Source organism: Cervus canadensis, chromosome 12 (assembly GCF_019320065.1).
Source record: "Cervus canadensis isolate Bull #8, Minnesota chromosome 12, ASM1932006v1, whole genome shotgun sequence".
NCBI lineage: Eukaryota > Metazoa > Chordata > Mammalia > Artiodactyla > Cervidae > Cervus > Cervus canadensis.
In genome coordinates this window covers 189,230-202,584 of record NC_057397.1, presented here as the reverse complement: position 1 = coordinate 202,584, position 13,355 = coordinate 189,230, and the positions used below count along the sequence as shown (strand labels likewise).

General features: G+C 42.3%; 1 protein-coding gene across 8 annotated transcripts in view; it reads left to right on the top strand.

Moving 5' to 3' along the window:
- Nucleotides 1-7,317, top strand: part of CYRIB (CYFIP related Rac1 interactor B) — a 148,394-nt gene extending 141,077 nt beyond the window's left edge. For all 8 annotated transcript variants that reach the window (XM_043484495.1, XM_043484498.1, XM_043484500.1 and 5 more), the window contains 3 exons: nt 1,038-1,164; nt 2,649-2,719; nt 6,574-7,317. In XM_043484495.1, the coding sequence (XP_043340430.1) occupies nt 1,038-1,164; nt 2,649-2,719; nt 6,574-6,637 (262 nt within the window). In that variant the 3' untranslated portion in view covers nt 6,638-7,317. The remainder of the gene's footprint in view (nt 1-1,037; nt 1,165-2,648; nt 2,720-6,573) is intronic.
- The last annotated feature ends 6,038 nt before the right edge of the window (nt 7,318-13,355 follow it).

The following is a 13,355-nucleotide window of genomic DNA, read 5'->3' as shown; positions in this document are numbered from 1 at the left end:
TGCTTCAGAATAGGGTTTCTGCGTGCTTTTGAGGGGATGGGGGAAGAACTTTAAAGCTCGTCTGGTTTTGCCTCTCAGATATTCTCTTTCCTTTTCAAAGAGCACTTTGCCTTTTTGCTAGAGGGCTAGAAATATTCTTAAACGCTATCCCTTCCTCTCAACATTAGTTATTAGTTCTCAGTCTTCTTTTTTCTCCCTGACACTAACCTAAATTCTTTCTGGGTTTCTCCTCTCTGTCAAACCATTTGTAACATATACCACAATGTTTTCTGTCTGGATTTTCCTGTCAGCAGGCAGAAGGAATTTTTCCTATATTCCTGAATAGTATGATTTTATTATATAACTTTAGTTTTGTGGAGCTTTTTTTTCCCAAAACAATATTGTATGCTCATCTTATTGGGAAACCTTTTGAAGTAAGAGAGCAACTGCTTATCATCATAACGTCGTCATTCTCATCTAGGGGAGCAGGGTCCTAGGGAGTGAAGGGTCTTGTGCACGGTGACTGACCTCACACACCTGCTTGGGTGTCTCCATTGTGGTCTGGACTCTTTCTGCTATGCCATTGCCTTCCTTGTAGACTAAAAGTGCTGTTTCCTTTTTCCCATTTGAGAGAAGACTATGATTGAATTTTAGAATATTAAAATCCTGTAATACAGTAATATGTTTAGATCAAGTTAGCATCTATAAATGCCAATACTTTCTCTATTAAGCTAGTGGCTTTTCTCATCACATTGATGATGACAGCCTTTCAAAGCACCCCTCCCAAACTTTTACTTTGGGGCTACTTTTAATCTCTCTAAAATTGTCTGATCTCCGCTGAGCAGAAGGGGCGAGATATACCAACATGCATATAGAGACCAGAATGTGGAAGTGATAACTGTTCCACCCCCTCATTTCTCTGGGAATCTCGTTGCAGAGAAGGTGAGGGTATAGTCTCAGCATCCCTTTTATATATCAGCAGGATAGAACTTTTGAGCATCAGCCAGCTCTTGAGTCTGTGATGGGCCTCATCCACTTTTATGTTTCCTACCCTCCAGGGAATACAGAAGCAGATTTACAAATGAAGAGACAGTGTCATTCTGCTTGAGGGTAATGGTGGGCGTCATAATACTCTATGACCACGTGCATCCAGTGGGAGCATTTGCCAAAACTTCAAAAATTGATGTAAGTTATATTTGTTTTTTATGTAATTCCCAGTAATTTCAAACATAAGTGGAAACCATAGACTTTTATTTAAGGAGCTGGCCAGCTACACTCTGTCTCAGAATTTAGTTTTATAGTTTGTGATAATGGTAGGTTTTGGTTTTCTCTCCTCTCATGTTATTTCTTATAACCCAGATACAGGTGGAGTAGAATGAGGGAAGGTAACGGCAGTTTTAGAGTATCTCCTTGTGGGGAAGCCTCATTCATCAAGTGGCACCTCCACATACTTGGCAGTATGTGTGAATAAATAATGAAACATAAAAAAATCTTTTTATTGTATCCTTTCATTCCTTTGACCGAAGGCCATTTTTAAACAAAAGCTTTACTTTCAAGTATGTATTAAAAGCCAGTAGAGGTGCCCCAGTGAAGAAAGCTGAAGACTATATACTGTCCCTTCTCCTCCCAGTCATCATAATTTGTGGTTGTAGCCTGAGTTTTTCTACTTTGTAATTTCTCGCCTCACTCTCATATCTGGTTCATGAGAATTTTAACCAGTATTTACTGAGAATTGTCTTCCAGTTACCCTTTGACAGACTCTTGGCATTTCGTGTATAGAGGACTGATGATTAGTCAGTCTTCTTATCTTCATCTATCCTATGTAAAGAGAAATAAATCAACATTTTTTGAACCATTACTGTGTCCTAGGAATTTTAACATTTGTTCTCTCATTTAACTTTGAAAATACTCTTAGGATGTAGGTGTTATTTCCCCTGTATTAATAGAGAAATAAAGTTTAGGGAGATTTCTTAATGTAACTGCTAGTGAATGGTACCTGGATTTTGAACCCTCGTCTCCATGGCTTCCAAAGCCTGTAGTGTTTCTGCCATGCTCTGCTTTCTCACAGTAATCAGGCTCATCTTCCTTGCGGATCATTTTCATCAAGTTGTTCCCTTTCTGTGAAGCCTGTGACAAGTCTCTGCTGCCATCCCCATCAGTTCCCCATGAGTCCTCCTGGCTTTTGAGGCCTTCTGTGAACTGCCCTGTGTGATTCACCTTAGCCCTCTGCATGTGATGAGCTTCCTTACTTTTTTTATTGGGTTCATCTACCTGGAAGGTGCTTCTTTTTCTTACCAGTGTGTCCGTTCTGTCCTTTAAAAGGCTTCTCAGCAGCTTTTCCAGAAAGTCCTGTATTAGTAAACCCTTCGTTTTCTCGTTAGTGTGTTTGGCACTTCTGTTCGTCTGATTTGGTTTCCAGAAAGTTTTGCCTGATTGACAAATTGAAAATAACACTTGGGTAGATTTTTCCCCCCTATTCTAAGAATAATTGTTTTGACATTTCTAGTGTATAATTTCTCATGAGTGCCATAGTTATGGAGCTGGTTTAACTGTTATTAATTGTTTTGAGAATGACTGTTTTGAGAAATATTAACACTATTAACTGTTTTGAGAATGAATGTTAGATGAAAAATCAGTGTTTCATGTTTTCTGTTTTGTTTTCTACTTAGATGAAAGGCTGTATCAAGGTTCTTAAGGACCAACCTCCGAACAGTGTAGAAGGTCTTCTCAATGCTCTCAGGTGAGTACACGCACAGGTACACATGGATAGGATGAACATGTTAAGATGTTTCAGTGTGTGAATAACACATAAATGTTAGAAATGTGAAGATCTCATGTTGCTTATTGGTAGTCTTGCTTTCAAATATTGGTCACAGTATTTTTTATAATGAAGAATGTATGTGTGTATGTGTCCCACTGAAAATAGAAGTTTCATTTCTTTGCCGTGGAGTGTGACTTTCACTTTTCTGCCCACCTCAAAGGAAGGACTGCTTATTTGTTGTTTTAATAAAAGCAATTGTATAAAACTCAGAAAACAGGAAAATTTTAAGAAGAAAATATGGAACCCTCACTATTTTGAAATAAACTGCTATTAACATTTTGGTATATACCCTTCCAGTTTTTTTTTTTTTTTAAACATTTTGATGCATATCCTTCCAGTTTCTTCTTAAAATACTTGTATATAGTCAGAGCTTTATATAAAAGTTAGCTTTTACAAAATAATATTATAAAAACTTTTATAGCTGAACTTTTCCCTTAGTATAGTATAATTATATTTCTGTGTTTATACTACAGATCTTTATTACTTTTGTGCATTTTTTATAATGAAAATAAAGCAGTCATTAGTTGATGTCTGTCTTCTCAGTTTAGACTTACTTGATTTAGTTACTAAAGCTCCTTCGAATCCTGGACTATTTTTAAGTGAAAATCTCAACCCATTATAGAGTCTTTTGACTACAGAGATTTAATTGTTAGTTATCATTTCCATAATGTAAAAGATGATTTGCTTGTTACTCGATTGTTTTATGTTTTGAACACAAAAACTGTGTGAACGCAGATATTTATTCAGTGACTTTTTGAAGTCATAGGCCATTGTAGTGCATTGTAATTCACAGAATAAACTGATTTCCAATATAGTATTACCTTCTTCACATGTTTCATGAGCAAAATAGATAGTTTATTCTTTTTGGACACTTAGTCACATCTGGTGCATCATTAAGCAGAATCTAGGCTGTGTCATTTCAGCTGCGTGGAACCGTGAAATTATTTTATTAAGATGATGAAAAGTATTCTATAAGCAGTGACTGTCTACATAAAGATGGTCTATTCTGGGGGTGGGGGTTTGAAGAAGGCTCAAAAGGGAGGGGAGATATATATATATATATATGTATGTATAATTAACAACTGATTCTCGTTGTTTGGAAGAAACCAGCACAGTGTAGTAAAACAATTATCCTTCAATTAAAATAAAAAGAAGATGTATTCTAAGTGAAAACCAGAATGATTAAGGAACATAAAATAACAACCAAAAAAAAATCCTTATGTCAAACTGTTTCAACCATAAGCCTATCAAAAACCTTAAGTTCTTTGAATTTTTTACTCTGGAGACGTCTCACTGATTGTATCAATATTTACGGTATTGTGATTCTTGCTGCTTGATCCCTTTCCGAGGATTCCCCATGTCGCAGTCAGCCTGAGCTGTCTCCCAAGCCCTTTCCTTTCTGATTGGCTAGGCTCTTCAAAAGCCAGCAAGTGACAGGAACTCTTTTTTCCCTAAAGTAAGAAATAACAGAGGTCTAGGAAGTTTTAGTGTAACATTTATTTACCCTGAAGAGACTGTGCTTCCAACAGTAATTTAAAACACAGAGTTCACTTCTGTTTTTCACAGTGTAAAAGTAATGTGGTGTGGGACAGAGGAGGGCAGTGGCAGTGAGTACAGAGGTGTTGATGTCCCCCCCACACACGCTGTGTTTGAGAGAAAGGGGGAGAAGACGCACTCTCTGCCGGGTGAGGCGAGAGCGTAGCTGTAGGTTTCCTTTCTAAATAATACCGTAGAAGTCAGAAAATAAAACTTCACTGCAGAGATAACTCCTGAGCTGTTCTCACTCATAGTGAAGCACATATGCTATGTCCGCTTGTTATTTCCCCCCCGGGAGATTTTGTGAGGTTAACCAGCATACCTGTTGTGAAGTAGTAGTGGTTATAATTAGTAACAGTTTTATATCACCGTACATTTACCATGCAGTTTCATGTCTGGGGCTGTATTGCCTCTTCACCACAGCTTAGTGAGGTAGCTGGTGGTATGGGCCAGTGGGGGTGTCTCCATCCTACAGTAGATACCTGAAGCTCTTGAGAGACTTAAAGATGGTACAACTAATAAATGTTGGAGTCTATCTTCAGATTCAGGGTTTTATTCTTAAAATCCCATATACTTGATACTGCATTATCAAGCTGCAGGTTTACTCTGAGATTAGTCATTGCACTCCGGAATCATCTGGATGGAAGGGAAATGCAGATTACCAGAGAGTCTAGTCTCTCCGTTAGGTCTGGGGAGGGGATGTGGCGTAGGCACCTCATTTTATAAACAAGCACCCTGTGTGTTGTAGATAATGTTGGTACTTTGAGAACACTGCTTAAACTAAACCAACCTAGCTCTTAACATGCTTCACTCAGAGTGAAGAAGATACTGTTAAGAAAGCATTTTGGAATCCCAAAGTGCTGTGCAAGTGTTGTTATTTCTGTCTCTACAAAATAGAACACATTTTTGCTGCATTATTTTCTTTTTTAAGTGAATAGCTTATTTATTACAGATGCTCACTCCATCCTTTTCTTCAGAGTCAAGTTTTAAATAATATAGTTGCGTGTGTGTGTGTGTGTGTGTATATATATATATATATATATAGTTGCTTGTTTTGAATACTTTTCTGTAGTAATGATATAGTTCTCTGCAACTGACACTATGCAGTAAGGAGAAAGCAATGAGCCATGTCTGTATTTTACAGATGGAGAAAAGGAACCAAGTTTCTTTGATCATAAGAGAAAGAGAAACAAAGAAAACTAGAGCTGGGAGTTCAGGTTCAGTGCTAGATAATTACCTTTTTTATTAATTTATTAAGTTTATTCTTAAGTAGTATTGGTAGTTGCTTTTCTTCAGTAGAAAAGTCATATACTCTTGGAAAAGGACTTTTGTGTTTATGTGTAAAGTGAAATAATGCCGTTCATCTTCACATATACGTTGCGTTATTTTCACTTGTATTAGATGCCGTTAGCCTTTTCTTGATAAAAATGTGAGGATGAACTGTCTTAAATACAAAGGAGAACAGGAGTTTGTAAACTGTTTTTGTAAAGGACCAGAGAAAAAGCAAATATTTTAGGCTTTATAGGCCCTGTGGCATCTGTCAAGCTATTCAACTCTGCCCTGGAGAAGGAAATGGCAACCCATTCCAGTATTCTTGCCTGGAGAGTCCCGTGGATGGAGGAGCCTGGTGGGCTACAGTCCATGGGGTCGCAAAGAGTCGGTCGGATTGACTGAGCGACTTCACTTTCACTTGTAGCAGGAAGGTGACCATAGACGATACTTAAGTGAATCAGCATGGCTCTGTTTCAGTAAACTGTTATAAGCACTGAAATTTGAATTTGATGGAATTTCCACATTAACGTGAAGTACTATTTTTTTTTTTTACTTTTTCTCTCAACCATTTAAAAATGTAAAAATATGCTTAGCTCATAGGCCATACAAAAATAGATGATAGGTTGGATTTGATCCATGGGCTATAATTTGCCAGCCTTTGATACTGGACAGCTATTTTCCTTTGAGAGGGAAGTTATAGATAATTGTTTACTGTAGAATCTAACCAAACCTTTTCAATGAGGGAGGTAGTTCTAAATGAGTAAAGCCGCCGTTGGATGTTCTGTTTAAAGGTAGGAGGCGCATCAACCAGCAGGGACTGAAATGGGGTAAAGCGGGACGGAAGAGGCCTTCTTTTGTAAGACAAGATCTCCTGGCTAGTTGTTGCTCTTACCGTAATTACAGAACCTGATGCAGGTTGTGGTTGTTTTTTTAACCCCCTAAAATGGATGTTTTTCCCCTCATAGGTACACAACAAAACATTTGAATGATGAGACTACCTCCAAGCAGATTAAATCCATGCTGCAATAACAGTTCTGGACAAGCACCTGCTGTAGACAGAAGACAGTATTCTGCAGTGACTGAGAATGCACAGTTTTTAGTGATTGCAATTACTATCTCATTTACTCTTGCTTTTTATTTCTTTCCTCTGTTCCTCTCCCTCTTTTTTAATCATGTTCTTGATCTTAAGACTTCTTTTCTGTGCCAAAATCAGTAAAGTTATACTCTGAAGGGATATTGTCCTTTCAAACAGGCCATCTAAGGCAGCTAATTATGCATCGCATTGGGGTCTCTACTGAGAAAAATTCTGTGACTTGAACTAAATATTTTTAAATGTGGATTTTTTTTGAAAACTAATATTTAATATTGCTTCTCCTGCATGGCAAAACTGCCTATTCTGCTATTTAAAAACCCTCAATGACTTTATTTTCTACTGCCGCTTTTTTCATGTGCAGCCAAAATAAAAATGTTTAAATTAACTGTGTTGTACAAATGGTACCCAACACACACTTTTTTTAAATTAGTAAGACTTTTGTTTAAAGTTTTAAGTTTGCATTTTGACTTTTTTTGTAAGGATGTATGTTGTGTGTTTAACCTTTATTAACTAACGTTAAAAAACTGTGATGTGTGCGTAGAATATTACGTATGCATGTTCATGTTTAAAGAATGGCTGTTGATGATAAAATAAAAATCAGCTTTCATTTTTCTAAGTGTGGTTTGGTTTACTGATATTTTGTTTCTGGGTCTCTAGAGTTTTCCCTGTGTGTATTTTTTGGAACGTATGTGTACAGTACATTTTCCCCTCTTCTTTTAGGGGAGAGCTGGGTCTTTTTTATTACTTTAATTGCTTTAAAAATCTTGCTGAGTACAACAAGACTAGTGGTGGTGGTGGTGGTTTAGCCACCAAGTCCTTTTCCAACTCTTTGTGACCCTTTGTACTGTAGCCCACCAGGCTTCTCTGTCCATGGGTTTCTCCAGGCTATATACTGGAGTGGGTAGCTATTTCCTTCTCCAGGGAATCTTCCTGACCCAGGGATTGAACCCTGCGTTGCAGGCGGATTCTTGACCGAAACTGAGCCACCAGAAAAGATAAGACCTAGTAATCTTGTCATACTTGACTTTTATCCTTGATTTACTCTTGCATGGATGTAGCAACAGAAGGGAAACTACACCTTTGCTCAAAGGGCAGTTCTCAGGAACTGAAAGGTTGCAACTTGAAATAGTATGTGGAGGGAAGAACAGTCCTGAGTACTGGGAGGAGAGTGAGTATATGAGGGACTTCTGAGGAGAAACTGAAGGCCGCAGTGTCACTAGTGGTAGGAAACTTCGTGTGCTTATTAGTTTAAGATCATAAATCTTAACCATAAAGTGTCCTAATGGGGAGAAGCTGCTTAAAGTTTGTCTAGTCCACCCATGCTGGGTTAAGGGTTATCTATGGGAGAAAATGCCAGAGAATTCCATCCATGTCTCTGGCTCACTAGTACCAAATGACCATGCCCACAGCCTGTCGTGGTAGAATCTTTGCTCTGTCACCTCTCTGGCCTCGGCCTCCCTCTCTGCCACCCACAGCCTGCAACCAGCCAGGCTCAACTGTGTGCTGCTCAGATTGTTCTACTCGGTATGACACTTCGTAACTTGGGTCCCACTGGTCCGTGAGCCTGTCATCCCCTTCCTCCCTCACGTTCGTCTGAGGAATGGCAGCTCTCGTCTTTGGAGGATCAGCTTGTGTCGCCTCCTTGACAAAGCCTTGGGGATAACACGAGCCACCTTCCAATAAAGAAAGATGTAAGGTTAAATAGGCCCCCTTCCCCGAAGGTAAGTCCACCTGGAACCTGGAGATGCCCCGTCATTTGGAAAAAAAGGGTATTTGCAGCTGACATTAAGTCAAGGATCCGGAGATAAGACCATCCTGGATTACATGGGGTCCTAAACCGAATGTAAGAGGAACCGTGTGAAGGTGGAGGAAGCTGTGTGTCTGCACACTGAGGGTCCAGAGTCGCCGGCAGCACTGGAAGCGGGGGAGCTTTCTCCCAGAGAGCCTCGCCAAAGAAACCAACCCTGCCAACACCTTGGTTTCAGAATTTTGACCTCCAGGACTGGGAGAGAAGAAACGCCTTGCTTTAAACCATGCAGTTGAGGCTAGTTCATCATGGCAGCCCTAAGACCTCATACAAGTGTCTCATCCAACAGTGCTGCCGTCTCACCTGCCTGCTTTCCTCATCCCGTGAGAACTTAAGAGCCTCATCTGATGTCCCTTCAGCGTCCCAAGGATTTTTCCCAGTACCTGGATCTAAGGAGGTGCCAAGTGGAAGTGCTTGAATGGATATAAATTAAAAATGATGTCGCGGCTGAAGTAGATGCAGTAATACTGCTGTGGCCTTTGCAGTTAATGTATTTTGTGGTCTCCACATCAGAGAACAAGTAGAAGTTTCTTTCAACCTCCGACCAGGCCTCAGCAAACTCCTCTGCGAGCCAGTCCTCCTGCCACCTATTTCTGTACAGCCTGAGAACTAAGAATAGTTTCTACATTTTTAAAAGGTTGGCAGAAGTCTAAACTGTATTTTGTGGCATGTGTAAAATACATGACATTCAAATTCCAGTGTCCATAAATAAAATGTTACTGGAACACAGCCTCATTCATTTGTTTACATGTTACTTTTGGCTGCTTTTGCGTTACAACAGCAGAATGGAATTCTTGTGACAGGCCATATGGCCCTCAGAAAGTTGACCAATCTCTAGTTCCAACAACAGGTGTCTTTGAGAACCTCAAAGAGGTTGAGGTTGTTGGAACCACGGAACAACAGTTTCCGTGTGTGGGAAGCACAGTGCTGCATAGTTATAAGGAGCCATCTCTGCTTCCAGAAAGTAGGTTTAGTTTGGTTTAGTATTTATCGTTCAGATAGTAAGAAGGTCCTCCAGATCTGATCTTTATTCATGTCTATCCTCAGAATGAAGGATTGTGGGACTGGCCACGGGCTCATCAGGAAAGAGACCAGGCTTAGTAAGCAGGTCTGCCCGGTGTGCTGGAGGGAGGCGTGACTCCGCTCTGCAGGTGAATCTCCTACTGCTCTAAGCCTTTTACCCCCTCAATCTCTAAAACAGCCTAGTTGGTACCGCTTTACTCATCCGGTGCCCAGCCCCTATGCCTCCCTTCTTCACAGGATAAAGTTGCTTCCTGTCTTACACCGGCGACACCCCTCATGATGTGTTCTTCATCCTGTTTCTGCAGCCCTCAACCTATCTCTGGATGAGTAGAACTTCTCACTTGGCAGTTTTCCCACTTTAGAGATTTGGATTAAGAAGCATGCTGGACTATTTTAAGATTGCTCCAAGTATTTTAGACTTAAGGCATTTGTGCTCAAACCCAGGTCTTTGAAGTTGAAATGCCATACTGATTCCATTTGAGATGGCAGTGATTGCTACTCCATAAATTCTTAGAAAATTATCCCTTATTTCACATATTTCACAGTCTTTACATGGTGATCCTAGAAGACGGCGGTGGAAAGACCTGTAGATTAAAACTCAGGAAACCCCACCCACATTGCTTCTTTGGAACTCTGTCTTCCCAGTCCGTAAAATGAGAGTGAAGACAGTATCTAACTCTTGATTCCATGTCATGCAGTACATGTCTTATCTACACTGTCTGCCAGATGCTGCGGCATTCGTGTGAACAGTCACAACGCAGACTCCCGAGGTGGTGGAGCTGCGTTTAAAACTCGTAACTTGGGACGAGTCTCGTGTGTCCGCGTTTATGAAATGGAATACTTGAAGTACCCGCCCCTCTGCCGCGGCCCTGGGGGCTGTGCTGGCTGGTGCTGTACCGTCTGTGTGCACCAGGAGTGCCGCCTGCCCATCTCGTTGTGACCTCATGATGTCTGTATTGTAGCCTATTTCAGAGGTCATGTCCGTGAACGTGTATGGTTCTCCAGTTACCCCAGAGTTGTCCCCAGCACCAGTTCTGACTACTTTCCTCAGTCTAGGAGGGTATTATTGGACAAAGATGCCCAATTTTAATGATCTTTAGAGATCCTATAACTGATGAATAGTGATCACTTACTGTGATTGCTACTAGTGTGTAATCACTCACCACTTACTGTGGTGCTGGGTGCCGGTGCTAAGTCACTCAGTCGTGTCCAACTCTGTGCGACCCTATGGACTGCAGCCCGCCAGGCTCCTCTGTCCATGGAATTCTCCAGGCAGGATTACTGGAGTGGGTCGCCATTTCCTCCTCCAGGGCATCTTCTAGACGTAAGGATTGAACCCGCGTCTCTTAGGTCTCCTGCACTGGCAGGCAGGTTCTTTACCACTGGCATCACCTGGGAAGCCAGAACTTCCTGTGTGTGTGTATGCTTAGTCGCTCAGTCGTGTCCGATTTGGGACGCCATAGACTGTAACCTTCCGGGATCTTCTGTCCACGGGATTCTCCAGGCAAGATTACTGGAGAAACTTACTGTGAGGTAGTGCTGTTTCTCTTAACTGGGCAGGTGATTAACTGCCTATTTGAAACCAAAACTAGCAGCGTAATTGTTTTAAACACAGCTCTCTGGTCTAGTGATAATTTCAGCAGTGCTCACAGCACATTCTGGGTTCAGAAACTGTAGTACCTGTTCATAGCCCACCTAGACAGTGTCCTAGGACTGAAGATGGGTGTCGGGTGGGGCTTTTGTGGAGGAGAGCAGCAGTTTTCTGGGGGTAAGAAGAGGGCATATGGGGAGCAGAGGCAGCCAGTGGGGAGGGCAGAGCTGGAGAGGCCACCGAAGACTGGCTTTCCATCTACTCATTAGCAGGCTCAGAGCGGAGGAGTGACCGGATCTGATGTATTTGATAAGGTTCACTCCAACCTCTGTGCCAGGCACAGAATGAGGTGAGCAGGAACAGAGGCAGGGAGGCCGGGCGAGCCACTGCAGTCATCGAGGCAGAAATGATGGCGGGTCGTTGAGTGGACGCAGTGAGCAGGGACCAGAGCCGGGATATGTTTTGAAGGCAGAGCCCCCAGGGACCGTCCACAGACTGGATGTGGGTGTGTGACAGAAGAGTCCAGGGCCATCCTGGCCTGGGGCCTGAGCACCTGGGAGGACGGGGCTGGGGCCAGGTGCCAGGAGCATGCCCTGCAGAGTGAGGGGTGGTTTCTAGGTCCTGGAAGCACCGGCTCCTTGCTCCAGGCAGGGCTTCTGCTGCGGGCACCTGGCATCCGTTGGTCTGGTGGCGGGGTTGGGGGAGGGGGGGTCCTCCAGGGAACATTTGGCCGTGAGGGGCTGGGAGGAGGGGTAGGGCTGAGGAGGGTGGACCGCAGGACAGTCTGTGTAGGGGAGAGTCTCCACTCTGCAGGTTTGATCCCTTTCTGCCCCTCTCTTGCTTTACGACTTCCCTGGGCCCCACTTCCCCCATCTGTAAAAGTTAATCTCCATGATCCCACCTCAGACCTGGAGTAGCTGTTGAGGCAACACTGGCTTCTGGGGTCCTGAGAGGGGAGAGCTTCCCAGGGGTCAATGGCGGCAGAGGCGCCTGTGCCCAGACCCCCAGGGCCGCGGCGCAGCTCAGCTGTCCCAGCTCTGTGGCCAGCCCCAGGCTAACAGCTCCTGGAGCCCCGGACTTAGCTGCTGAAAGGAGAGTTCAGATAAGAATCATCCCATGAGGGCCGGTGGGTGAGGTCGCTAGTGGTCCTCCCACCATATGTGAGCTTGCTATTCAAGGGGCGCAAACATGAGAAGACATGTTCAGAGAGGTGGAGAGGCTTGCCTGAGGTCACACAGCTACTGACAGGGCCAATTTTCAGTCGAAATCTGCTGGCCTCAGAGCCCTTGCTCAACATATTATTTTTCTCCAACTTTGATGACAGAATCCTCACTTTCTACAATAGAACCAGTTTGATTTAATTAGTACAGTGTTGGTTCATTTATGACCACCTTTCATTTGGGGCAAAAGCTGCTTTTCAAGAAAGTTTAACTTAAAGATACATGTGTTACAGAAGAATATGTGCTCACCAGACCACAAGAGAGAAGGCTTTTGTTGCCACTGGACATCCATTCCCTCCCCAGCCAAAGGAAAGACTTTCGCTGGGAGAGAGGACTGGCCAGTTTGTGTGATGAAGTTTAGCGAGGGAAAGAAAGGATTTTCATGAAGATCATGTATATGGACTCATTTAATGTTCTTTAAGACACACATGAGTTAAAAATTAATCCCTTTTTAAATTACTTGTGGCTCATTAACTTATTAAAACGTGGGCCTCTCTGAGCCCACAGAGCAACAATGCAGGAGGCTTGATTTATTTGATGGGCTGGACAATTCCGGCAGTGCAGAGTGAAAAGCGTGTGTGTTCTTGTTTTCCCCACAAGGAGGAGCCCCTGTCCACACTCTCCAGACAGAACTGAGGAGCTCAAACGTGGTGAAAGCGTGACATTGGTGCATTGGTTCCAGAGGAGGGCCTTCCAGAGATTGGTGTGAGATCTGTGAAGACCCTCTTGCCTGAAACCTCACTTCTCAGGTTACAGAGACTGTTTAATGGCATGCAATATACTACACTTTTTTAAAAGTAAGTGTATCAAACTAAGTTACTGAATCTTTCTGCAAGATAATTTATATGAGTGATGGAAAAATTACTGAAAGGATAAACATCAGAGTGTCAATATTGGTTATTTCTGAGAAGTGGAATTAAGGAGATTAAAATGTTCTTCATTCCTTTCTGAAACTTTTTTTTTTTTTTTTACAGTGACCACTGTTTTGATTGTCAGACAAGTTTCACTGGTAG